This window comes from Castor canadensis, chromosome 7, assembly GCF_047511655.1.
Source record: "Castor canadensis chromosome 7, mCasCan1.hap1v2, whole genome shotgun sequence".
In the NCBI taxonomy this organism is placed as follows: domain Eukaryota; kingdom Metazoa; phylum Chordata; class Mammalia; order Rodentia; family Castoridae; genus Castor; species Castor canadensis.
In genome coordinates this window covers 160,816,683-160,844,670 of record NC_133392.1, presented here as the reverse complement: position 1 = coordinate 160,844,670, position 27,988 = coordinate 160,816,683, and the positions used below count along the sequence as shown (strand labels likewise).

At 47.6% G+C, this 27,988-nt stretch overlaps 1 protein-coding gene across 7 annotated transcripts in view; it reads right to left on the bottom strand.

Annotated features, from left to right (window-relative positions):
* Cep104 (centrosomal protein 104) overlaps positions 1-27,942 on the bottom strand; it is a 35,740-nt gene extending 7,798 nt beyond the window's left edge. The window contains exons 1-17 of one of the 7 annotated variants that reach the window (XM_020158373.2): positions 27,773-27,941; positions 24,106-24,232; positions 17,653-17,826; positions 16,621-16,759; positions 15,027-15,089; positions 14,667-14,743; positions 11,027-11,195; positions 10,409-10,567; positions 9,300-9,500; positions 7,192-7,386; positions 6,372-6,539; positions 5,518-5,691; positions 4,440-4,616; positions 1,819-2,025; positions 1,079-1,186; positions 269-305; positions 80-146 (exon numbers count right to left, since the gene is read on the bottom strand). In XM_020158373.2, the coding sequence (XP_020013962.1) occupies positions 80-146; positions 269-305; positions 1,079-1,186; positions 1,819-2,025; positions 4,440-4,616; positions 5,518-5,691; positions 6,372-6,539; positions 7,192-7,386; positions 9,300-9,500; positions 10,409-10,567; positions 11,027-11,195; positions 14,667-14,743; positions 15,027-15,089; positions 16,621-16,759; positions 17,653-17,826; positions 24,106-24,218 (2,228 nt within the window). In that variant the 5' untranslated portion in view covers positions 24,219-24,232; positions 27,773-27,941. The other 6 variants (XM_020158369.2, XM_020158371.2, XM_074081523.1 and 3 more) reach the window with 6 other exon arrangements.
* Positions 27,943-27,988: the final 46 nt, after the last annotated feature.

The window sequence follows — 27,988 nt, the reverse complement described above, 5'->3', positions numbered from 1 at the left end:
TTAAAATCACAGAAGAGAGCCCACTAACTGAGTAATAACGGTGAACCAGGGAGCCACCACACCAAGGCTAAAGACTCACTTATCCAAACAGTGGTCCTCAGGAATATCTGGGGCACCAGGTGGGGTTGCTTTCCTTCCTTGAGTGTCTGCCAACATTGAAAGAAAACAGTTTAAGACCTTCTTGTATAAACGTTTAGTTTTAGTAACAATCTGTCCTACTGTTGCAGAGTAGTGAAGGGAGGCAGTTTCCATGGTTGAATTTACCTACCCTGACTCCTGGGCACTGCAGCACCACTCTCCTTTTCCTGAGACACGAAAACAGACAAGTCAGGTTCAAATGCTGCAGTCAGCATGAGCCACAGTCCACCCTGGATATGGTGATCCTGAAAGTATGCTTCTAGATTTTGTTTTAGAATTTCTATCAACAAATAACAAAACCCCATTTGTTTTAAAGGCAGGGTTTCACTAAGTAGCCCAGGCTGGCCTCAAACTCGCAATCCTCCTGCCTCAGCCTCCTCAGTGCTGAGATTACAGGTGTGGGCATCCAGTTGAACAAAACTCTTTGAAAGTTATCTCTATTCCTCCTGCTCTCTTGGACACCTCCCCTCAGGCTCTTAGCCTCCCAACTCCATGGCAATGGTTCTCGTCCACCCCAGGTAACCTGGCCCCCTAGCACAGGCAGGCACGGGGCACAGGCAGCCCAGTAGTGGCAGGGTAGGCCAGAGTATTTATCAGACTTCCTTCACGAAGGTGTGGAGTCAGATCTTCGGATTCAGGTGGACTTTCTTTCTTAGCCTTTGAGGATGGGGGTAGGGATGAGAGAAACTCCATCCCTTGTCCCTTCCACTTTCCCTGGCCCACCCTGGCTCCTCTCTCTCCACTCACAGAAGCTCCCTGCAAGTCCCATAGCAGAAGAGGTTAGTTTATTGACCTCTGATTCCAACTACCCAGAGGAGGACTTCTTTTATTTACACCTAAACTAATTAAAAGACAATGAAGATATCACCTGCATAACCCCGTGAAAGTCAATCAAGTATCTTCTGGGTAAGAGAGAGAGTCCCAATGGCAGCACCTCTACCTGGATTCCAGCCTGAGGCTCCTTCAGTGCTGCCAGTTGCCCTTGCAGGGCTTTGATTTCTTCTCTCTTGTGCTTTTCTGCTTCCTCTGTAGCTGCTCTTTTCTGTGCCTGATTAAAAAAAATTATTTTTCCCATTAGAAGAGATTTGTGGGGCAGTTTTGACACTGGGCGACAAATTGTGGCAGGTGGCATGTGAGCTGTTTCTCACATGTTACAGGACACACTTGATACGAATGCAATCAGGATTAAAAGTAAGTCTTCAGGTTAACTCAAAGGCTTATTGAAACTGCCAGTCACGGACTGCTTTTCCCGAAATGGGGAGTGTAGTCTCACAGCAGGAAGTGGAGCCAGGATCCGAACTCAGGGAACCAGTGTTCTTAGCCACAGCTTGTGCTTCCTGTACACATGGTTTCTTAAATAATCTGCTATTTATTCATGTCCCTAGAAACAACTTCTTCTTCTTCTTCTTCTTTTTTGGTGGTACTAGAGTTTGAACTCAGGGCTTCGTGGTTGCTAGCTAGGTGCTCCACCCCTTGAGCCATTCTGCCAGTCCTGTTTTGTGATGGGTATTTTCAAGATAAGGTCTCACGAACTATTTGCCAGGGGCTGGCTGTGAACCATGATGCTCCTGATCTCTGTCTCCTGAGTAGCTAGGATTACAGGCATGCGCCCTGGATGCCTGGCTCCCCATAACTTCTTAAACACAGGCTTAGGTCACACTTCCATAAAGGCTGACTCACCCTAATTTCAGCATCTGTTGGCCTGCCATCTATTTTAGCAAATCCCTCAAAAATCGTCTTGTAGAGAAGGTTCTTGCGTGTGCTGCTGTCGTCCGGAGGCAGGTGCTCTAGGACAAGGGCTTGGTGCTGCCTGTACAGGTCCAGGATGACTCTGACCGCCATTTCTCGAACCTCGTACACCCTATGCTCCAGGGAGCTCACTGCAAACTGAAAACAAAGCTGCAGGCTGTTCTGGCTACCACTGATTCTCAGAAAAATGAAGTTAGCTTTGTAAAGACGTACAGGAGCATTGCAAAGATGTGAAAAATAACGGATAAAATTCAGCAGCAGACACAGGGCCCACACATCAAGAGCTCGGCACAGCTCATCTCGCACACACGGAGCTCATGTCCCCCTCAGCTCATGCCTTACCAAGCGCTTGGCCCTCCACAGACATCACACCAAGTGCCATAAAGCACTCCACACTGTGGAGAGGAGAAAACATACAGCCGATGGGCCTGCCAGCAAGATTTAACCAATGTCATGACTGAGCCTGATTTCAACCTTTTTTTGTGTGTGGTCCTGGAGTTTGAACTCAGGGCTTTGCACTTGCTAGGAAGGCTCTCTACTCTCAAGTCTTTCTGCCTTGGCCAACCTGGGCCACAATCCTCCATGTCTCCTGTATGGCTGGTATCACAGGCACATGCCACCATGCGCAGATTGTTGGTTGAGATGGGGTCTTCAACTACAGTCCTCCCAATTTGTGAACCTGGACCTCTTTGTCATTACAAAACACTCCTGCTATCATGTGACCCCTTTGTAAGTCTCCCTGGGTCTACCATATTCATTTTGGAGGTGTCTACTCACTGCTGGTTCATTGATTGTGCAGCACACGGCATGTGTGTGGGGCACATGTACACACATGCATCAGCAGACTTTTGTCTGTACATCACAGACCATGTACTATACTTACCAACCCAAACTCTTTCCTACTCATTATCATCATTTGAGAGCTCACACATCACTCATCCCCTTCTATTTCCTCCATCTCAACTCCTCTGTGGTGCTCTGACCTATAAACTTATCGCAATGTGTTTATACATCCTAGCCTGGCACCATCATGCTTAGAAAAAAAACGGTCCATTGGGCGTTGGCCTCCTGGTTCTTGGGCTTCAGCACTTCTAACAGGCTCACCCTGTTAGAAGAACCCACCTCTTGGGTTCTATCTCAGGCTTTGTCATTTCTGGTCACCATCACCTCTAGACATACTGGCTGAGGGCCCCATGCTCTGACTTCCAGGCCAGGTGTTTTGTACTCCTTCCCTAGTCATTCATCAGCCCTGTCTATCCCTTGAGCCTTACTGCCCTCAGTATAGACAGCCACTGAAGCCACTGCTGCACTCATGAACACTCTTGCCCCTGGACCCTTTCTTCCTACCAGGTTGAGCTGAATGTGACACAGACACCAGGATCCCACTGGTTGTTTTCACTTCAGATTTGGACCACACATGTCAGGGGCACACTGGGCAGGTCCCTATCAGTCCATGCAGACTTTGAAGTGAGCACTTTATGCTACAGCTGACCTCCTGAGAGAAGGCCCTGCTCCTGTCTGAGTCAATGCCTGGCCACTCACCATTTGGCTCTGCTGTTCCCAACCCCATCTCCTGATTACCCATTTCTCCTTTTCCCCTCCATCTGGATCATCCCTACCCACATATGGAGGGACTAGATCACAGCCACATGTTCAAAGCAGATTCTTTCCTCCTCATGCACAGCTGTCACACTGCTCATCCCTGCCAACAATGAGAACATGGTGGGAGGGACCCACCCCAATGAGATTTCAGCATTGGTCACTGCCTCAGGACATAACCAAGGTGGACTGGTTTTGAAGCGGGCACTGCCACAGCCGTCTGAGTATGGGGAGCAGGTTTCCTGGCTCTGGAGGGGCATGAAGCCTGAACTTAAAGCAGGAAATATGTTGACATCAAGCTAGGCATGGTGACATACAAGTGTGATCCCAGCACTTGGTGTTTTTTTGTTTTGCAGTTCTGGGTTTTGAACTCAGGGCCTCACACTTGCTAGGCAGGTGCTCTAGTACTTGAGCCACTCCACCAGCTAATCTCAGCACTTGGGAGGCTGAGGCAGGAGTATCTCAAGTTCAAGGCCAGCTTGGGCCACATGGACAGACCCTATCTCAAAAACAAGACAAAACAAAGCAGGATTGCCTCTTAGCATTAGGAGGGGCCAGCAGGCTGGCATGGGGGTAGGAGGGCCCTGGAGGTCTCTGGCCTCTGGTCCCTGGGGTGACAGTGTCATGGGGGTGGGGGGCCCCTGGAGGTCTCTGGCCTCTGGTCCCTGGGGTGACGGTAGCTATGCTGGACATCCCTACTGCAGTTATTATGCCTTACGAGGAGTGTTTTTAGGACTTGTTTCCCACCCAGGATGACGATCCATACACAGCACATACAACAAAGGAATGATAAGCAGCAGGAAGACTCCATGTGCTCTCAAGTATTGGGAGAAACTGCTCATTTTTCTAGAGTTGTTCATTCATTCACTCATCAAACAAGCTCAGGCACTGTTTTTGCGGTGGGGTCACAATGATGTGTCACCACAGTGGCACATTATATGAGGCCAGCTTACCTTCATCACATTGTCCACAGTGAAGCCTGAGCTCCCAGTGCCCAGATCTCTCAGCAGCCGGGCCAAGAGGTCCAGCTGACTCATGGCCAGATGAGTGGAGGTGTTTGCTTTCAGTGGCTGCACCAAGTACGATGGAATGATCTGGAGAGGCCGCACCTCCTTGAACAAGGCCATCTCCTACAAAAAGCCACAGGAGAGGTTCACTCCCACTGGAAAACACCGGCGGTAACTTAGGACAGCTTACCATGACCTTCAAACTCAACACTGAAGGGAAAAATAGGGAGATAACAGGAAAGTAATAAAGTGCAGTAAAGTTGTCAATGTATAAGCTCCTATTTACATTTAAAACAAAACAATTAAAACCAAAACTCTGGGGCATAAGAAATGAAACCGTGATCATTTGCAGTGATGACAGCGTTACAGAAAACCTTGGAAAAGGTGAGGGTTTCTGTTCTCAGTGTTCTCCAGCTCCTGAAAAAGGTTTTCTGTTTCTAAAATTCTAAAAGAAGTTTTGCAGCTGGAACCATTACTCTTGCACTTAATGTTGACCAAGAGCATAACAATGTCTGATTCTCTAGTGGGTTAAGGTAAAAAACATTAGCGTCATTTTTTTTTTTTTTTTTTTGAGCCAGGATCTCTCTATGTAGCCACTAATACTCCCCCAACCCCCTTTGGTGGTACTGTGAGAAATGCTGTAGAAACCACATTACATATTTCTTTTATTTTTTATTTTTGGTGGTACTTGGAGTTTGAACTGAGGGCAGATGCTCTACCACCTGAGACATTCCGCCAGCCCTTTTTTGTGATGGGTTTTTTTAGAGGTAGGGTCTCGTGAACTATTTCCCTAGCCTGGCTTTGAACTGCAGTCCTCCTGATACCTGCCTCCCAAGTAGCTAGGATTACAGGTCTGAGCCATCGCACCCAGCTCAAGCTGCACATTTTAATCAAAGTTTACATCTAAGACACAATCAATCTTTTTCGGCACAGGGAGAACATGATGGCGGATGTCAAAGGATTGGTTATCCAGCCCTGGAGTAGAGTCAGACACCTGCAGGAATGTTTGTGGCGAAGTTCAGACCTGAATAAAATTTGAAGCCATGATGCGAAGGCGGGAGGAGGAATCCCCAGTTCTGGAGAGCAGAACAGGCACGGTTCTTTCCACACAGTGAGTCGTCTCAAGTTTACTCAGCCTATGTTTGGGAATATATTGTGTAATTATCATCTTCAACAATTTCAAAGAAGCCTGAAAGACCTAAGGAAAAGGGGAGTAAACAGTGAGCTACAATGGTTGGATTTCCTCAAGAGCACACAAGAGATCTGCTGCTGGTGATAAATGTGAACACTACTTTGAAAATGACATCTTGTCTGAAGGGTTGAAAGGGGTGAACTGAAAACTGCTTTCCAAATACAGAACCTCGCACTTGCTCTTATCTCCTGACAGGGCCAGTCAATGTCAGCCCCCTCTGCAGGCCCCTCACCCCACAGGCAGAGAGAGGCTGAGGAGGCTCCTTCTTTGCTGTTTGTTGCTATTGTTCTTGGGCATTGCTGGGGACAAACCCTGGGTGTCACACCTGCTAGGCAAGTGTGCACCCCAGCCCCAGCCTAACATCTGGGCTTTTTCTTTTCTTTTTTAAATGTTCATTCTAAGACCTATGCAGAGCTACAAAAAGAATGGCAGCTCTTGGGTGTGGAGACTTGGGCCTCTGCACATGTATGTTTTGAGGACTGTGGAAAAGCAAACACTGCGAGGCTGAGGAGCGCCTGAGGGAGGAAAGCTAACCCTGGCTGTGGGATGCGTCTCCTGCCAGAGAACCCTCCTTCCTAGCTGCACTAGGAGTAAAGATGGATTCCTTCGGGGCCAGGCTGTCCCTCAGCTGCTCTGGGCTACCGTGGAATAGCATGACTTGGGGCTTCTGGGCTGAGGGGACTCACCGAGGTTACAATGTCCTTTATGGCTCTCCTGGTGAGAAAGATGGCTGCTCTCAGAGTGCTCTTTAAATCTTCCTTTGGGGTCCCAATGGGCATCTCCAGCAACTTCTTATACAAAGCAAGCAGCGCATCTTCCCTGCAGGACCACGTCTTGGAATAGGCCCCAGCCACCTGCCACCAAACAGGGGTCTGGCATTACTTCAGGAGGCGGTGTGTCTTTACCTCACAAAACTTCCCCCAGAGGCAGGTTTGTATTTTAAAACTAAGAAGAAACTTTTCTAGCAATAGGCCCTCTGAAGGGTGAATATGTATATTAGAGACAGTTTCGCTAATAGGGAGACTTCCTGACTGAAAATGTAGCAAGCCCACCAAGAGAGGTGTTTAAAGCTGAGGCCCAGGGGAGAGCCTGGCTTGCTGCTTTAAAGAGACACTTTCACTGGAATTAGTTGGTGCTCATGGTGGGAGCTGTCATTCACCATGAGCTCAGTGAGTACCAGAGAGAAGTGCCCAATCTTAAATGCATGCTCATTTACAAAACTTGAGATTTCAGCCCATGTTTCTGCAGTTCCTATAACTAATAACACGGGGCTTTCCAAAGGGAAATCAGTGGCATTCTATAAGACAGCCTCAGGCTGGCAGCATGGCTCAAGTGGTAGAGCACCTGCCTAGCAAGCAAGAGGTCCTGAGTTCAAACTCAGCATCGCCAAAAAAAGAATAAAAAAACCCCAAAACAAAGATGGGAGCCGCTTCCCTCCTTTTTCCTCCTGTGCAGGTGAGCATGTATGCGCGTATACACTGTGGGCAGCTCGGTTTTCCTTTTTACCAAGTTCTCGCCCAGCACATCAATGGCAGAGCTGGCTTCTCTCAAGGCCTTCTCCGTCAAGGCCTCCGGCTCTCCTGTGATGCCGCCCCTCCGGGCACTGCTGATCTCGGCCTCACTCATTTCAGCCTCCCCCAACTCCCCCTGCGGCTTGCGAGTGGCTGGAAGAGGTCGCTCATCATAGGGCAGAGTCTCCACCTGTGTGGGAGAGGAGAGGAAGCTGTGAAGCCACGGTCGGTGGTGCTCGCCCGAGTGGTGGCTCCCACAGCAGCTCTGCTCTTCCTGGGGGAAGGGGAGGTCTGAAAGGTGTGGTTTCCTAGATCTCTGTATCATCACACTAAAAGAATTTATGCGACAATTCAGACCGGACTAGGAAAATTAGGCAAGGCCTCCTATTCCTTTCTAAATGTAATAATAATAATAAAACAGCCATGTAGATTTGGCCTTAACTATTTACCATCCTTCCTTCCTTCCCTGTGTGTGTGCACGTGTGTGTGCACGTACACTGTGTGCACTAATTGCCCTCTGTAGAATAGATGCGTATTAGAGATACTGCTTCCCTGATAGAGAAAACCTGACTATGCTAAAATAAGTTCCACTGAAAGGTCGTGACTACAGCTCAACTGGCACAGGAAGTATCAAGGTGAAGCCCATTCCATTCTTTTTTTTGACAGGATTGTTAATATTTTCTTAGTTTGTCGCTTAGAATAAACCACCAAACCTGATTTTAATGAGCATGCTCCTTATTTGCTGGCCAAAGTCAATGCTTTCTCTGCATTCAGACCAGCACCCTGGCCAGGCCGCTGCCCGTTCTATTTGCCCCTTACTCCAGCAAGCCTTACCACACCTAACTTGAGACAGGTACTGTTCCTGGTGACTGCACAGAGCAGAGAAGAAAATGGGTTTCCCGTCCTCACGGGCTTGGTCTCATGGGGACACTAAGGTGTACAATTAAAAAAGCGAGGATGGAGCAGAATTTCAGGTAAATAAGTGAGAACGGAAAGTGGGAGCAACCTGACTCACTTCCTGAGGCGGTGACACAAAGACACTGAAGTAGCAGCCATCATCTGCATCCTCAATACTGACTGGGATAGTGGGTGAGTATACAGCATGTGTGAGACTGTTTCTCCTGTTCCAGAATGAACTCACTTATAAACATGGAGCAGGCAAACCAGGGTAGATGTTGGCATAACAAAGATTATGCTACCGAGGAGGTGACAGGTGTGCCTCCCTGGGATGTTACCTCTGTAAGTCAGACACATGGGCATGAGGCCCCTTCTGTTCTGCAGCTGCAGCAGACATGTTTTGAGGCACAAGTGGCCCTTCCTCTTTCCCTACATAATACCCAGAAGTCCCTCAGGGGCCAATCACCATGTGTTCCTCCTCTGATCCAGCTGGGGAGTAAGACTGAGGCTGATCTAACAGGGTGAGGACTCCTGCTTAGACTGGGATGTACACTATCCCTCAGATGCATGAGGTGCTGCTGTAACAGCAATCAACCTCAGGGTGACCCTAAAACCCACACCATCTCTTACATTCCCAGTTACAACAACCAGTCAAACTCCTGGTTTGAGTCAGGTTTTCTGTTACAACAAAGCTCTGACAGTCACAGTAACCGCTGGCTGACTATGCTGGGTGATTAGTTCACATGTAGGCACTTTACAAATACCCTCTTTTATCCTTGCAAAAATGTTTTAAGCAGATGTACATTCCTACAGAGAAAAGCAGAGACTCAGAAGGCAGAAGGACATGTGAGACCACAGGTGACAGAGGCAGACATGGACAGAAGACAGTGCCTCTCACGGGCTGTGGCCAACTGGCTTATATAGGTAACATAGAACTATATACATGCATACCTATATGTGGAACTGAGAGCCTCACGCTTGCGAGGCAAGCCTTCTACCACTTAAGCCACACCGCCAGCCCTGCCAGTTGGCTCTTGCTTCTGTTCTACTCTGGTCACAGTGTTCCTGTCTCCCTTCTAGGTTGCAGGGGAAGTGGGCCTGGCCACATGGGGCCTCCTGCATCCCATGCGCTGGATCAGCACAACGTGGGCCTCACATAAACCACTGATGAGTAGACCGTGTACCAGGCTGGGTGGATTTACCTACATTGCTCCGTGGTAGGGGCCCTGCAGTGGGCGGTGACTCATCCAGGTCCATGGCAGAGAGCTGAGGAGGAGTCAGAGCATGTGACGAGGGCTTCTCCTGGAGGAAAGGGGCTGCACGTGGGTTTTCTGTTACCATCTCTCCTGGCCGTGGTGGCGAGGCCACTGGCTTCTGGCAGCGAGGACTGCTGGGATCCATGAGGGGCTGGAGGGGCAAAGTGAAAGACCTTCGCATCTGGAGGAGAGGAAGGGACATTGCACTTAAAAGGCCGTGACCACCCCGGCCACATGTCTTGTCCCCAGATGAGTGACTGGAGGAAGGCGGTGCTGAGACAGAATCCACAGCGTGCCGAGGTCTCGAAAGGAGTAAAGCTCCTGAGAGCAGATGTCCTACTCCCACATCCTGTCATGTGACATCCCCTCAGCTGTCTCTGTGTTACGGTGGGCTGCAGAACCGCCACTCACACCCAAACCCCAGGGCACACATGGGAGTTTGCGCACAGCACACACAGCATGCGTCTGGGGAGAAGCAGGACGGTGGGCAGGAGGTACCTGCGACCAGACCTGGGCACTGCTCTTCACGAGCAGGTCAAACGATTCCTCACAATGCCGATGAGCAGAACTGACTTGGTAGTCACGCACCTGTTGTGGCACTGAGGGCTTCAGGGGCTCTGACTGGGAAGGTGGAGGCCCACAGCCCAACAGCACTAGCCTGAGATCAGCAACCAGAAATGGGGGGGCTGGCACCCTGCACTCTCCACTTGTCCTGGGTGTCTCAGGGCCTCAGCTTCCTCACCTGCCACGTGAGTGACTACCATCTGTATGAGCTGATGGGCAGAATGATGGGTCTGAAACCTGCCCCCACTTCCTGAGGCTGTTCAGATGCATTTTGCATTTTCTCCTTATACCTCATAGAGGTACCAGAGCTAGGGGGAAGAGGAGCTCACTGACAAGTGGCAACGTCTTGTCCTATCTGACCTGGGGCTTGTTCCCTTCCTCCTCTACTGTGAATCCTCAGAGATCACATCACTGTAGAATCCCGCCTGCTGCGCACAGGAAGCCGCACTCAACATTCTGAACAATCATCCCCCACCCCCCACAGCCCACCCTGACCTCTGGCTCGCCCTGTAGGAGGCCATGCAGCTCCAGCTGTTCATACACCTGGGCACGGTAGCGTGCCATCTGCTGCTTCTTCTCCTTGGCCAGGTCATAGTCTTCCTTCTCCACGGCACAGCGCTTCTCCACCTCATACCTCCCCAGGCGCTCCCCAACCTGTGGCACAGAACAGAGGTCTTTTGTTCAACATGTAGATCAATCTCGCAAGTGCAAAGAAGGCTGGAGTGGCACTCCAATGGCAGGGCAGTGACTGCCTGAATCCTGCATGGAGTAGGGCGGAGCACGGAGCTCTGTAGGCAGGGCCATGTGCCTCCCAAGGGTCCGAATGCTTGCTGCAGGTGGTAAAGCCAGGAACTCCACATAGGCTCTGAGATGGCATTTCTCCCACAGTCTCCTGCAGCACATGTAAGGATCCCGGCTTCCTGAGGTGGCAGTGGAGAGCTTGTGCCACAGACACCTTCAAGATGCTAACATGTCCTCAACTCTGCGTGGCTGAGACTTTTGTTCCCACACTGACTTGGGGGCATTCAGGACCCTGCTCCTCTGTAGTTGTGGCAGTAACAGAAGACCCATCACCACGGGGAAGGCAGGGAGGAAGGCTTCTCAGAGTAGCACCTTTTGTAAGTCAGCGATCGCCTGCTTCAGTTTCTTGGCATGGTCATAACGCTCCTTCTGGACAGCTTCCCGTTTCCTCTCGTCCAGCTTGCGTATGATCTGGGCGACGTCAGGATCCTGGTACATGTCGAAAGCCAAGTCATCGAGGGGGGAAATGTGGTCAGGTCTCCTGAGGAGAGAAGGGATCACTTCAGAGCAGGCAAGTCCCTGAGAGCTTCCCCGAACAGACAGCTGGGGGAAGGCCACATGCATTTAGGATGCCTCCTGCAGGGCTGCGTGAGGCTCAGAGAAGCCAGGCAGCCTTCAGGGTCATGGGTGCTCAAGCGAGAGCAGCCTTTCCGCTCCGGGGCTCCTTCCTGACTCTTAGTGGAACTGCACAGCAGGCTGCGAGCTGTGGGAGCCCATTCACTCACTCACTCACTCACTCACTCACTCATTCACTCACTCCCTCGTTCACTCGCTCGTTCACTCGTTCACTCGCTCACTCCCTCGTTCACTCGCTCACTCCCTCGTTCACTCGCTCACTCACTCGTTCACTCGCTCACTCACTCGTTCACTCATTCACTCACTCACTCGTTCACTCACTCGTTCACTCATTCACTCACTCGTTCATTCACTCACTCACTCATTCACTCATTCACTCACTCACTCGTTCACTCATTCACTCATTCACTCATTCACTCACTCACTCATTCACTCACTCACTCACTCATTCACTCATTCACTCACTTGTTCACTCATTCATTCACTCACTCACTCACTCGTTCATTCACTCATTCACTCACTCATTCATTCACTCACTCATTCACTCACTCACTCACTCATTCACTCACTCACTCATTCACTCACTCACTCACTCACTCATTCACTCACTCACTCACTCATTCACTCATTCATTCACTCACTCACTCACTCATTCACTCACTCACTCATTCACTCACTCACTCACTCACTCATTCACTCACTCATTCACTCACTCACTCACTCATTTACTCACTCACTCATTCACTCATTCATTCACTCACTCACTCACTCACTCATTCACTCACTCACTCACTCACTCACTCATTCATTCACTCACTCACTCACTCACTCACTTGTTCACTTAGCAAGTGCTCTGAGAGCAGATCTGGGCCAGGCGAGGTGGAGGCACAGGGGGCAGCACAGTGCCTGAATCAGATGCTGATGGGGAAAGAAAAGAACAGAGCCCGCAACTAGGCCCCACCTCCAAAGAGTGTGATTTGGAGCAGCAGTGGAGCCCAGGCGTCCATGTCGTGATAATATTATGGTAATTCTGATGAACACAAAAGGTTCACAATCGCTGCCACTGAGAGTGACACTCAGAGTCAAAGTGAATGATATCAATCACAAATTCTACAGAAGACCAAAGAAGGTCTTTTTATTTACCAGAATACCCTCTTTCTGAGTAACTAGTGCCTCTTTTTGCAAATTGTACAGTAGGGCAACAATCAACGTTCTTCAGAAGCTACCTCTTGAAGCAACAGTGCATGCCCAAGCACTCAACAGAAACTCAACAGGGGACCAATTTCAGAGTCTCCCAACACTGTGTCAACTACATGGTGTGCCAGTGATTGGCTGTGAACTGGGGTCTTTACAGATAGGTAAATTTTAATTAAAATATTGTCATGAAAAGTTGAGTTGGTAATCCTGTATAATAATAAACTCAAGTGGGACTCAGGAATACAGTACCTGCAAAATTCCCATGTCCTGAGGTAGGCAGGGTGGTGCACCCCTGCAATCCTAGCACTCACAACAAAGCAACCCAAGAAGCCCAGTAGGCTGGCTGCAATGGCTTTGGATAGGGTCAGTTAGTGTCAGGGCTGACTGAATGGTGATGCACACTTGTGAATCTAGCACACTGACTATTTTTAGCAGATCACATAGTAAACTCCTGAGTCTGAGTTACTTTGCCATGAAGTCCTAGAGATGAACAGGAAGACTTCATTTGACTGTGACATGATTCTGCAGTCAGCACCCCTGGGAAGTCACAGCAGCTAGGGTGCTGCCCACTTGCTCTCAGGCAGAAGAACCCCAGTAGCAGCAGATGGGTTCTCATGACCAGTGAAGTCCAGTACTAGGCACAAGGGTGGCTTCTCACAAACCTCTCATCAGTCTTCCTAGACCTGGGGGTGTGGGAAGTGGAGCAAGGCAGGACAGGGAAGCTACATTCTGTGCCCACCCAGCTGATGGGACAGGAAAGAAGTTCTATTGGCAATCTTGAGCTAACAGCATCCTTGGTTTGGCTGCTGCTTTTCTATGGATCAGGCTTCAAGGAAGGCAGGAGCCAAGTGTGGCCATCGTGGTAGTGCTCAGTGGAGAGTGAGCTGCTCGGTCCCCAAGGGCTTTGGATGGCCATTGCAAGAGGTAAGAGGGGCCCTTGCTCCTCCAGGAGGCCTAGAGGACCCTGAGTGAGAGTATGAGAATGGGGGCTTCTCGTACTCATCATTGTTTCTATGCACATCCTAAGCGTTCCATACTCACAGCGCCTCAGACAGTCCTGCCCTTCTCCTCGTCCTCCACCAGCTGTCTCAGGCTGAGGCCTTTGAAGATTGGGAAGGCTCTGTGAGAAGGTGACTCAATGCCCACTGACGGGCAGAGCTGGCAAACAGCAAATGGCTCCTGAGCAGCCGCAGGGAGATGCTACCTGATGTTTCTTACAAATGGCTCAAATACTAATTACTTCCTGTCCACGCTCTGATCACCAAATATGGTGGGCAAACTTGAAGCTTCTGTTAAAGTTTAATTTGTTTATTGGAAAGCTGCTGTCAAGAGGAGGAACTAGGTATTGTTTTTTCGTTTGTTTGAGACAACGCTTTGTAATGCTTTGTAGCCCAGGCTGCTCTCAAACTTGGTCATCCTGCCTTAGCCTCTGAGGGCTGGGATTACAGGTGTATACCCCTACACTGGGCTAAGTATTGTTCTAAATTCCTCTTGTCTTTAGACCAGGGCACTTTTGGAATGGGGCCTGTGCTGTAATGAACAGCAGGTCCCTTCTCTCTCTCTTTCTTTATGGTACTGGGTTTGAACTCAGGCCCTCCTGCCCTGATGCACCCAGGGCAGAGAAGGTGATAGAGGATGGTGCTATTGGGCTCTTTAGCTCCTCCAATTCTTGACCCACCAAGGGTCCTCAACATTGCAAAAAATAAGATAAAAAAAGAGGCAGCAAAAGAAGTACATTCAATTGTTAACATGATTTATTAGGAAGAGAGATTGGTAAAAGTTGTGCTTTTTAAAAACTTATATGATATTCATTTACTTTTAAAATTAGCTATAAAATGGTGTCTTGAATGAGTGACAATTTGGGCCAATGACTACCTTTGAATTTTACTTATGCATCTGCCTATGTTGATGAAATGTTAAAGGGTGGCTGAAAGGGCTTCATCTGACTGTGTGAGACCTGGGCTAATGCCTAACGCCAGGACTGATGTGGTCTCTGAAGGGCAGCAGTGCTGTGTGTGAAACACCATGGTGGCCTTAAGCTTCATGTGTACGTAAGACAATCCAGTCAGTGGTTATCCAGCTGTACACTGAGTTCAGAGGCCCCAAGTCTAGAAGCTTTGGATATGGCTGACACTTTGGTAGTTTTGCTAGTTTCTTGTGGGGTGGGGAGGGCTCTTACCCAACATAAGTTCCTTCCAGGGCTGGGTCCTCAGGGTTGTGCCCAAGATAATGGTCAATCAGCTTCTCTCTAGAGGTCTGTGGGAGCAAAACATCTGCTTAGAATCTCAGCAAACAACAGACAAAACAAACTCTTAATTTACAATTATTTGCTAGAAAGTTGCAGCAAAATTTGGTGATCTTAATCTTTTGGAGGGATAGCTAAAGTTCCTGATCAAAAGAAAAGTTATAGCTGCTAAATACATTCACTAGTTAGTTCTATAAAGATTTTCAAAATGACACTTTTTTGTGATGAAAATAAATGATTCCCCCCAAATAGAAGTACACTGTCTTCCTTAGGAATTAGATATCCCAAACTTACAATATTGCTCTTATCACCGAAATCTGCAGGGTCTCCAATGATATTTATTGCAACCAAAGCAACCTAAGAAAGAGTTAAGTCAACACGAGTTAAGTGTAAAATGTTCGTTTGAGAAGCCTTAAACCCTTTACAACAAACTGACCTAAGGGTTATCAACAGGGTATCAAAGTGCATTAATTGTGAAGTATTACACTAATGTACAGAACTATTACTTTTTCTTTTTTGGTGGTATTGGGGTTTGAACTCAGGAATTCGCACTTGCTAGGTAGGTGCTCAATCACTTGAGCCATGCATCCAGCCCTTTTTACTCTGGTTATTTTGGAGACAGGCTCTTGCTTCTGGTCATAGCTGGGATGCTAGGTGGGTGCTACCACACCCAGCCTTTTTCTGTTGAGATGGGGTCTTCAGAACTTTTTTTTTCCACTGGGGCTGACCTCAATCATGATCCTCACCATCTCAGCCTCCCACGTGCTTGGGATGACAGGCATGAGCCACCAACATCCAGCTTAGATGTGTTATTAACTTAAAAATAAATTATGTAAGCTAGTAGCTAGTATTCCAATGCTAAACCAAGTGGCTATTTTAACCACTTCAAGAATGTTAGAACAATAATGGCTAAAAGCCCCTAAAGGTTTAACATAGTCTCATAAGAACCATCTGTTCAAGGCCATACTGAGTACAGGGACCATTCCACATAGTCTTGGTAAATTAGACAATGAGATGCAAACCCAAGTGAGCATAGCTCAGCTTACTCCAGGCATCAGGGAAGGAGTCACTTCCCCACCCACAGAGAACTACAGCTGAAGTGCTCAACCAGTTGTCACTGGCTGACACATACAGATGGGGTGCAGGAAGCAAAAAAGGTCACCAATCATTCCTGCAACTTTCTGCTAACCAATACTGCAACAGACCAGGCAACATAGCTGAGGTGTAGGGCTGTCTTTCCATCATTTGCTCAGTCAGTACAAAAATGACATTTGTTGGCACGCTTCTATTCCTGTTGGAGGGGCCAGAAATTGTGCAAAAATTTGTGCTAACAAGATTGTTTTGGACAATTGATTTCTAACCGACCAATCAGAAGAAAGGATGGGTGGGCAGTAAAGAGAGATTAAGAACCAGTGCTGGAGCTGGAAAGTTGCTGGATTGCTCATACCTACACATGTCCTGGTTTCCCCCTGGGGACCCTCTCATAACAGCTCAGCTAGAATGGTGCTGTTCAGAATGGCAAACTGCCAGCCACGACGTCTTCTTTTCTGGCAGGCACATTACAAAAATTACAAAGAAACAGGTGGAACTGGTTTTACCAAAATATTATGTTATCACATGTAACTGACATGAAAACTTCGATGGACTATTTCACAGTCTTCTCTTCCTAAGTGTTTGAAGTCCTGTGTCCTGCTAATGCCCACAGCAATTCTTGAGTGCCACAGCTGCATCCCTGGCACTGCTGTAGGGAACACATGGCTTCAGAGAGCAACGGTCACACATAGAAGAGCCTTCTTGCAAGAAAGTCTTGAATGTGCGTGTAAGAAAACACTGAGCATGCAGACCCCAGTGAGGTGGGAGCAGAGTCAGGACACAGAGTCAGTCATACCTGATTATATATGTTGTATTTGTTGACATGGTTTTGATGAAAAATCAGCTTAAGAAATTGCCCAACTGCATCCACGTAAACTGACTTTAGCTCCCGAGCTTTGCAACCTGTCTTTTCGTTGTCACAGAGAGAGACGTAGCTGAAAGGAAAAGCATGATGAAAAATATGTTGATTTGATGATAAAACTGCCCCTTACTCCTACTGAACTCAACAGGTTTAAGAGCCAAGCCTAGAGTGACAGACCTTGGAAGTCAAATGCCAACCCACCACCCTTCCTTCCTACAGTACTGGGGATTGAATTCAGGGACTCTCGTCTGCTAGGCAGGTGCTCCACCATTTCAGCCATGCCCCCCAGCCCTTTTTGCTCTTAGTTATATTTGGGACAGGGCCTCCTATTTATGCCTGGGCTGGTCTGGACCTCGATCCTCCTATTTACACTTCTTGTGCAGCTGGGATGACAGGTGTGCACCTCCATGCTCAGCTATTGGCTGAGATGGCATCTTGCTAACTTTTGGCCCGGGCTTTCTTCAAACTTTAATCCTCCTGATCTCTGCCTCCCACATAGATGGAGGCCATTGTGCCCAGCTCCAAAGTCAAATTCTAATCTTTTTTTTTTGCCAGTACTGGGGTTTTGAACTTGACCTCATGCTTGCCTAGTAAGCACTCTATCACGTGAGTTACAACTCCAGCACCCTTTGTTTTGTTTGTTATTCAGGATGGGTCTTGTCCTTTTTCCCAGGCTGGACTTGAACCTTGATCTTCCTGTCTGTCTCCCTAGTAGCTGAGATTATAGGCTTGCATTACTACACCCAGCCCTCTAGTTTGTATTCTTGAGAAAAGCTCTCTACCTGTGAAGGAGAGTTGGATGCTGGAACTAATAAACAAAGCACTCTTACTAAACACATTAAATATGAGGTGGGTGTTAAGAATGTCACACAGGACCAAAAGGGGTAACCCACTAATTCTTAAGAGTTTTGAGGTAGCAATGGCTAGGCTAAAAGTCAACACTACAAATTTTAATTTCATTCTTACCCAAGTCTGCGAAACCGCTCTGCTTGGTAAGGTACAAAATATTCCGGCAAGCTCTCACTAATGTAGAACTCAATCTTACTTGAAATCATGTATTGGTGAGCGAGTAATTGGAGTTTTCTAATTCGACATCTCTCCACCATCTGAAGAACAATTTCTTGTGGAAACTGGCAGAACCTGAAAGCAAGTACATCCTTGTTTTTCTGAGCAATGCCTACAGAGTTCTCAGATGTTATGCTTCAGGCAGGAGCACGTGAACAACACAGTGTGTGGGGTGTGCATGCAGGGTGGCCATGAGTTCCTGAGAAGGTGGCTGTGACATTTTCTTGTGCTTTTCAGTGGTGGAGCTGGGGTCTGGACTTGGGTTGACTGGATCTGTCGGCTCCCCAGAGCAAACCCTACTTTTGGCAGCTAGACTAATGGTTGAGGTGGAACCTGAAATTTCCCAGGACACAAACAAACCAATTACTCTTAAGGGGCTGTACAGTGGGGCAAAGTCCTGGGCTTTCCCACAGTGCAGTGCTGTACTCAAGGACAGCACTTGCTTTTGGGGGTCCTGCCAGGTCTATTCCAGAGGAGAAGCCTGCCTTAGAGCACAAGTGGAGCTTCTAATTCTGCTCAGAAGTAACAAACCACATTAAGCACTAAAATATAACAACTGCTTGGAGCACCTCAGTGGTCAGCAAGGGCCTCATGCCGCACTGGACACTCATGACCAAGGCAGCGCAGCATGATCCTTGAAGGACAGTGCTGCCTGCATTAGCTAACAGGCCCTGGAGTAGAACATGGAGCATCATGGGCACATGTAGCAGAGGAAGCTCTGCAGGATGGGCAGTCAGGAAAGGCCTCTCCCACCACCACTGTGCTAGCTCGGTGACTCTTGGGTACATGTGGCCACCTACTGGCCACACCTCTCTTCCCAGAAGCCTGAATGACTGCCTCACACTCCATCCAGAAAACTCAAGATCAGGTGAGACTCCTCTAGGCTCTTCTGCCTGGAGTGCTCCCTGCTGCCATGCCTCTTGCCATTGGACAGAGCCCTACCTGTGCACACGGACCCACCTGTGGCCACTGTGAGGATAGGGCCTCTGTGGGCATCTCCGCTGTACACGAACATACTGTGGATCCCATTCGATGACTCCATACCCCTCTCCAGGTGGCCCCTTCAGCAAATGTCACCATGGCAACTTTGTTATCTTCCTTATCCCCCCCATTACCCTGCAACAGAGCCCAGTTCCAGCTGCCCATGGGTGGCCCTTGTGAAGGCTACCGTGGGCTTCAATGATGCCAGTACCGTGTTTCCTTGGTCGTGACCTTGCTCAGTCCACATAACTGCCCACACTGCCCAAACACTTTGCTTGCCCAGGTGTCCATGATGCCTCTCTTCCTTGGTCCTCCTCCTCCCTCATACTCCCCTTCCCTCTGCCTAGTCTTGAATGTGCCCCAGGACTGGGCCTCAGGCTCCCTTCTCTTTTTAGTCCCACAGCTTTGAAAACCCCTGCTTGTCAAGCAGCTCCACCTAGGCAGTGCCCCAGCTTGCTGCCTCTAGTCTAGGGGGGACTTGGCATTTCCAAAGATATCTGAAAGGCACCAAGCCTGACAGACAAAACAGGACTGTTGGTCCCAGCTTGTCACCCACCCCATGGCCCAAGCCAGTCAGAGATTCAGATCACATCCGTAAGTGTCCCACAAGACAACAGGTAAAGCCACCTCGGTCTGCGCTCTGCATGTGTTACTATATGATCACTGCTCAGATGCAGTTAGCTGCAGCCATGCCTGTGCCTGTTGGCAGGAAGAACAGAGGAAGGGACCACCAGACTAAATGGGGCTGTGGAAATCTTTACCTCTGTCTCTGCACAGAAACTGAACTTAGAAGGACGCCATGTGAGACGGTGACTGGGAGAGCATAGCGGCTCAGAACCAAGGGCTCTGTGCTGTGTGGTTTGGGGACCATACCCACTAGTTTTTCCGAACACATTTTCAAAGATGCCAAGGCTATATGGAGATGCATTTGAGGGCAGAAGAGCAAACAACTTGGTTTTTGAAGTGGACTCTTGGGCTGCTTGAGACGTGGAAGATCTTCACTGATTTTAACAAAGGCACTTCTGATGTTTGAGGCAAGATCATTCTAAGAACAAGGACCATCAGTGATCTATTACAGTGATCTCTTGTTTAGAAACCTGTATCATAAAAAACCTGCCAAATGCTTAACAAAGCTAAGACAACTGACAAAACTTTGAAGCTGTATACTTTAAAAAATTTGTGATGAAATGGGGCTGAGCTGTAGCTCAGTGGTATACCTGACTAGCATGTGCAAGGCCCTGGGTTCCATCCCCAGCACTGCAAACATTAAAAACAAAACAAAAACAAAAACAAAACTATTAAGTGCTACTTCTAAAAATCCATCAAAAAACCAAAAGGCCTAGAACTTAGCAAAATCACATCATCAAGGATATCTGGTAAACAGATCACAGATGAGTCAAAAACACCCTGCAGGCTGAATATTAAAAAGAGCAGCATGTATCAAATGGACAGAGAGAGGTCTCTTGAATAAAAGCCAATTGGAAACAAAGAGGCTAGTGCAGGGTGTGAGCTGTTGGTCTTCCCCCTGCTCTCTGGGAGAAGCACCTTGCTCTGGAGACTTTGGGCTCTCTGAATACAAGTCCTAAGGACAGCACAGCAGGAACTTCCTTACTCCCTTCAGAACCACCTCTTGATCTATCTGCATCCTGCCCCAGCACACTTTCTGTAACCCATGGTGACAGAGCACCTTGCCTCATCCTTACCACACTTGCTTTGAGGGTATTTTCCTTTGTCTTCTCTTTATGTGCTTGACCTCAAGGAAGTCAGGAGGCCACTGAGGCAAACCCAGTGTAAGTCTGTGTGGTCACCACACATCCTTTCCTTTGGTAAATCCTCTGGGAGCATGTTACTAAAAGGAGTATGGTTAAGCCCTTAAAGAAATACTGTGTTGGTGCAGTGCTGAGTGTGTAAGCTGGGAGGAATCTCCTTCCCCCTGTGGCACTGGCAGAGAGCTGGGCAGATGTCCCACTTGGGTCAGTGGAGTGCAGATCTCCGTGCGAGAGAGGCAGGGAGTAAAAGGGAAGCAATCCTTGGAAGTGTGCAGCTGAGAAACAGAGTAACAGACAACTTGGATTGAAGGACATCCTTGAGTGCACACACAAAACTAAATCTTCCTTGTTTACCAGTTCTACAGAGTCTGCACAAAAACTTCATCCTTAACCAAGTGACAAACTTAACCCTAAAGCAATGAACCCTTTTGCAGAAGTCACGAGCCCCTTCTGCATTCGCAGTTATTTATTCTAAAGGTATTCCTGCAGAGTGGTACAGGCTCTGAAAACACAGATTACACTGGGGATGCTCTTCTGAAACTCTTCCATTTGATTCTCTTCTTACTACTTCAGCTGAGGATCTGAGAGAGACATCCATATAACTTTATGTCAAAGAAGGGTATTAGAGTTACTGATGGTCAAAGGAGCTCCTGAAAAAGCTATGCCTTTGCTACCTAGACTGAGCCCTGCGCTGAAGGCAGCTCTGGTCCATCCAATGATGACGTGTAAGACTGAGCCCTGCGCTGAAGGCAGCTCTGGTCCATCCAATGATGACGTGTAAGACTGAGCCCTGCGCTGAAGGCAGCTCTGGTCCATCCAATGATGATGTGTAAGAAAAGAGGGTTAAGTGCTCTAGAACAGTTAAGTGCTGTACTGGTCCTTCTCTGAATGATCTCTGAAACATCTGCCATAAGCTTTCCCAAGGGACAAATGGACAAGAAATGCAAAAAGCCAATCACTAGTGTACTGCAGAAGCTGGAGCAGCATGGCCCAAGTGGAAACCTTACAGTCATCTAGTCCAAAATCCCAACTGCTGAATAAGGGAGCCAAGAAAAGTCATCTTACTGCTGCTGACAGGTCCCCATGGGACCTTCATTCAGTTCACTTTACTCTTTCAGAAATCATGGCCACCTTTCATTACTTACTAGGTTAGGAGGAATAAATGCAGTCCAGCTGAATCATAGTAAAAGTCAAATCAATAGAAAAGGACAGGTAATAAGCTCGAAAGCAATTAAGAGAACATCTATAACAGTACAATTCTGTGGGTCTTTTTTCCTCACATTTTTATTACTTGTGTGAAAAACCACTATTGAATTTACAAGATCATATGTGTTTGTATTTATTTTCTAGTGCATTTCTGTTTATAATACCCCTTTGGCTGTGCACTTATTTTTATAGATTATTTTTTGGCTATGAAGACTACAAAAATCTAAAGTAGTGGCTAAAAATTTGTAGATTCACTATATTTCAAGTATGTATTTTATAATGTGGAATGCTTGGAATAATTTCTTTCCAGAAATTTTAAGAAGTTTGTTTTAAATGTCCAAATTCTATTACAAATATGTTGTTTTTCACACTTGTTAGAACTGCCTAACCTTTAGTGTTAAGTGTATTCAGATGATTGCCATTTTTGAATTTCACAGCCTGAAAATACTGATGTACATGTACAGATATTCAGAAATTAAAATCTTAAAAAAAATGCTATGTCAATGTACAGCAGTGCCACAGCAGTGTTATTTTCATAAACACTACCAAAAAGGGGGCCCTGTCTTCTATTCAACAACTTGTAGGCTGCACATAATCCCCAAATTGATGTAGCTACGTTACTGACTTCTATTGAAGAGAAGCGCCCAGGGTGGGAGTGAAAGCACCATGTTTCCCTGCTTGGGGAATAGGGGAGCCTGGTCCCACTGGGTGGGAACCAGAAGGAGAGTGGGCATGGCTGGGGCATGGATGCTCCCCCTTGTGCCCTGGGAAGGGCTGCCTGGCTAACACTTTGGGACTGGCAGGTGAGGGGTGTCTGGGGCAGTGCCAAGAGGCTCACCATCTGCAGTACTAGCACCATCAGCAACAGGGGCCGCTCCACCTCATATACTTCCTCATGTCCATCTCTCCACTCACAGCTCAGGCAGGGAAAGGGAGTCCTGTTTGTGGGATTTCCTCCAAGACTCCAAAAGGAAAACATATGCTAATTTTAAGTGTGATTTACATACAGTTTCCAGTAAGACACAACTTTATGCCTGAATTGAAAATGTTCTACATAATTCCAGGTTCACAGCTAGAAAGTAATAACAGTCCACTCAGATGAGGAGAAGTCTCAAGGAGCCAGAATCCTTGGCAGAAGTTGGGATGGGGCAAGCAACAGCAGGTGCATGAGGCCTGCTCAGGCTACTCAGCAACAAGCCAGATCTTATGTTAGTTGAAGACACATACCTCACTCCACTGGGTATTGGAACCAAGGCCTCGCCACTTGAGCCACACCCCCACAGTTTTTCAGATGGGGTCACCTGCTACCTTTTGCCAGGGCTGACCTTGGACTGAGAGTCTCCTACCTCCTTCTCTTGAGTAGCTGAGACCACAGATGTGCACTACCATGTCCATCTTGCTTTTTAGATAGGGTCTCACTAACTGTACCTGGGCTGGCCTCAAAACTGCAATCCTCTTGTTTCCACCTTTCAAGTAGTTGGAATTACAGGTGTATACCACCACACCTAGCTGAGGACCTCTTAAAACATGCAAATGTTGCAGAGAATAAAATGAATTCTCAAAATAATGAAAGTTTTTCTACACATGAACAAATGTTCAAGAGAAATTTGGTAGAGACTTTTTGCTGAAGCTTGTTATCATGTAAAAGCAGATGCCAACTCTTATACAAGTGCCCAACCAGGACAGCAGCATGGCTCAAGTGGTACAGCGCCTGCCTAGCAAGCTCGAGGCCCTGAGTTCAAACCCCAGGACCACCAAAAAAAAACCAAGTAAATACATAAATATATATATATAAAGTGCCCAACCATAAAACCAAACAAAACCAAACCAGAAAAACCCACTTTGCACAGAAAATCAATGCACACACACATGACAAGGGATAGGATAGACAATGGTGGTGGAGGGGGGGGTTCTCTCTTCTGTATTTACACATTGTCTCTTTCTTTCCCTCCCTCCCTTCCTTCCTATGCTTAGGTTTGAACCCAGGACCCTGCACATGCTAGGCAAGTGCTCTACCAATGGACTACATCCCCAGCCTTTGTCTTTTGAGACAGGGTCTTGCTATGCAGCTCAGGCTAGCCTCAAACTCACAATCCTCCTGCCTCCTGGGGTGCTGGATTATAGATGTGAAGCACTATGTCTGCTCTTGCACATTTTTGTGAGTGTGGACTAATGTCATAAGGGAAAAGCGTTCAGCAAATTTCCTTTAAAAACATAAAGAAAAATAAAAAAAGAAAACATCACAGAATAAGGTGTAAGACACTGAAGCACAATTTGACAATCCTGTGGTTCATGATGTCCACTTAACAAATGAGAGCTCCAAATGAAAGCCACCCACATGCTCTTCAGGACCCTGACACTGTCTCCCAGTCCATCTCTCCTCTGAGTCCAGCCTTACCTTGGTGACCTCCACCCACTGACAGTTGGTGCGTGGATCATCAGTTCGCGGGCACTGAAGCCGTCTTCGTGTCCAGAAGAGCTGACCACTACAAATCCAATCTTGTGGGGCATTCTGCAAGCTTGGGCTGGTTATAAGAGTAGGGAAAATTTCTTTAAAGGAATTCACTAATGTAACATGGATTGCTAATGTACAAGGTAATTCATAAAGCATTCAGAATTTTCCACTGCTTTGAAAGAGTCTAGTTTTTGTCACTTTTTATAGAAATTTCCAGTTCTACTTAAAGTACCATTTATCTTGACTCACTCCAAATATTTGTTTGAAAGTGTGACCTATGTTGAGGACTGAATTACATCTCCCCACAGTGTTCAATTCCTACCTTTGAAACCTGTGAATGTGACCTCATTTGAAAACAGGGTTTCAAATATGATCTGAGGTTTGCAGATATAATCTAGTTAACATGAGTCCTAAGGGTAGGCCCATCTAATGTGAGAGGTGGCCTTTTAAGAAGGAGAGAAGGGGCTGGGAGTGTAGCTCAATGGGAGAGTATTTGCCTAGCATGTGTGGGACCCTGAGTTTAATCTCAATAACTGCAACAAAACAAAACAAACAAAACCCCAACCAATAAACAAAATATACACACATAAAAGAAGGGGAGAAGAGACACAGACACACACATGCAGAGAACCCCATGGGAAGCTGGAGGCAAAAACTGGAACTATTTGAGGAATGCCAGGAACTGCTATAAACCACCAGAAGCTAGAAGAGGCCATAGGCTCCTCTCCTAGAGCCTGCAGAGAGGGCACAGCCCTGTTGGCACCTTGATTTCAGCCTTCTAGCTCCAGAATAAATTTCTGTGGTCTCGGCCATCCACTTTGTGATACTTTGTCAAGGCAAGAACAAAGTTTCTCTGTATGAGTTAAGGAAAGTAAAACAACCAGTGTGTTAACTAGTTATCAACAGCAAGGGGAAGACACCATTTAATCACTAGCATAACAATAATTGCTATGTGATGATGTTTGACCAGAAGGAAAGCAGAATTACAGTACATTAAGTGCAAAAGTGAACACAGAGTCTGACTTAGTGACTCAAAAGGCATTTCAAAATATCAGAGGGACTGGTGAAATGGCTCAAGTAGTAGAGCGCCTGCCTACCAATCCTGAGTCCCTGAGTTCAAACCCCAGTGCCACCCAACAAACAAACAAAAAATAGAACAAGTTTTCCAATGTTACTCTGTTTTAGTGTCACACAACTGACTTTTGATCACCCATCTGGGTGGGTGCAGCAATGTCTATTTCTGCTGCTTGGCACCCATGCTCTTCTTGCTGAAAACCAGCACCGCAGATCATTTTTCCTGGGGTGACTCTGCCCTTCCCTCTGGCCCTGCTTTGGTGGGCTGCTCTTCCAGCCCACTGATACCCTCAGTTCCCTACCTGTGCTAGGTACTTCCCCAGGCTTGGTCAGTGCACTATTCCACGTCCTTCCTCAGTGAGGGGCTCAGACGGGAACATGAGTCTGTGACCCTAAGTGGAGTGAGGAGACTCAATCCCAGGAGTATGCTGGGACTATGGGGAAGGAGCTTTCTTCCCATGATGCCTGGCGCCCTTGGGGCAAGCTCCACGTGAGCTGTGCTAGCCTGGCCAGCAGCACTGACAGGTGGAGAATCAATCACCTTATGAGTTCTACATTGAAAGCCTACACTGCTCACGGGCTCCCAGGTACTTTTTAGCTACCAAGCCAATCAAAGTCCTCCTAAGCAAACCACTGGAGTTGGATTAAATCATGTGGGGGGAAAAAAACCAAAACAATTCACTCAAAGAGGATAAAGAAAGATCCATCAGCAATTTCTCTGGGATAAGATGCACTATGGTTACCTCTAGGAGGTATCACATAGATATACTCCGTGTGAAACCTGGCTCATTTTTAACACGCTCCATGCATGAGCTAGAGCTTTCTTTTGCTTCCACTGAGAACTTGAGAGGGTCACTCCAATAAATCAATAACTGGCTGATGCTTGCTAATGTTTCTTGAACTATATGAATAAAAGCACTAAAAATGGAATGAAAAACCAAAAGGTCCTGGTTGTATTTTACACAAAGTTTCCTGCAGGATGTCACAGTACAGCAGAGGGAAACAAAGTTAAACTAACCCAGAAAATAATGAAAAGCAGTTTATAAGACATAGCTGAGTGATTTAATGCAGTGTTTGCCTAGAAGCCCCACCTGCCTTCCAAGCCCTCTGTGCCAGATCTGCATAGCCTGTGGCTCCTCCCCTGATTGCAGGAACTCCACTCACAGGTCACTGGGGCCCTGAGCCTTGAGCTAACTTCCCGCGGCCACTCACGGCCTGATGGTGTCATACTGAATACAGCCTTCCTTCCTTACTGTTTATTAGAGACAGCTGCAGCTGTCTGGCTCCCCATCTGGAGCACCCCCTCCTGCTTGTTCTGTGCTCCTGCCCCATGGGAAAACATGGCTCAAGCCTGGCTCCAATAACCTCCATCCATGTCTTAACTCAAGAACTCTTCTTGGTGGGTGTCCCTCTACAGATTAAAGTGCCACCTCTGTCCTGACCATTTTGCTTTCTCAAACTTCTCATCTTGTCTTGAATTTTAATGTTCACCCAAACTTAACTAAAGCTCACAGTACAAACCTCTGTTGTAAGTTCCACAACCCTTTGAACATCTTTAAGAGCAGAGCCTGTCACTCCCTGTCCACCTTGACAGTAGCGTTAGGTCCAAGTCTCTGATCTACACCTTGAGCCACTCCACTAGCCCTTTTCTTGTGATAGGTTTTTTCCAGATAGGGTCTCGCCAGTGTGAGTTGCTGGTGCCATGTCTCTGATCTTAACCAACAAACTCTGTGGTGGCATAAAGGAATTTTAGGTACAAATACAAAGGTGTCTCCGCTATACTATGTTGTCCCAATAAATCCAAAACAAAGTACTGGCCTTGAAGACCCAGGCAGGGTGGTGGAGGCCACTACAGTATGGACATCTGAAAGGCACTCCTTTTCAGACCAGCCCTCCAAAGACCTTCCACCTTGTACCCTTGGGTCCCCTTTTTATAAACCTTCAAGTGTCACATGAGATACTTCTAAGGCTCTATAAAAATCACCACTGATACTTTGGAAGTATGGGGTCACCAGAGCTGGGTGGGATCCCAGCTGCATACCCGGCAAGTGCCAGGTGACATTTCTCCCCAAGTGCAGTTACTCTCCGGCTCCCTCACCATAATTAGCCCAGCATCAGAAATAAATAGCTACAAATTAAATTGAAACTCAAGTTAGCAACTTCCAAATATTTTGTTACAAAACTAGGAAACAATTGTTTCCAGCTTTCTTTTGAAGAAAACCTAAAATATGTTACACAATTAAATAACGATTTTTTGTGCAAGTAATTTTAAGGGCTTAAAGGACTTCAGAGAAACTTGAAACTTAATAAGTACACAAAAAAAAAAAAAAAAAATCAAAGTCTAGCCTATAGAGGGCCAGAGCAACATTCCATCGTTTGCTGTCAGTTACCAGTGCAGAAGAAGACAAAACCCGACACGAGCTAAACACCGGAACCAGGCCCAGGCGCGGCCTGGGCGCGGCTGACGTCGGACCCCAGCCAGACCGCGGCCCCACGCACACAAGCCGCCTGCCGATCCGCCGCAGCTGGCGAGTACCTGCCCAGCACCGACGATCCCGCTTTGTCGCCGAGCGCCGCGGGAAGGAACGCGGCACGCGGGCCTGCGGCGCCAGGTCGGGGCCTCGGCTTCCGCCTCTGCAATGGCTTCCGCTCGCTCATGCGGAGCTCAGGGAGAGCCTCCGCCGCCGCCCCGGAACGCCGGCACCCCGAGGCCGCCGCGGCGGTGGCAGCGGAGTAGCATCTCCGACTGCCT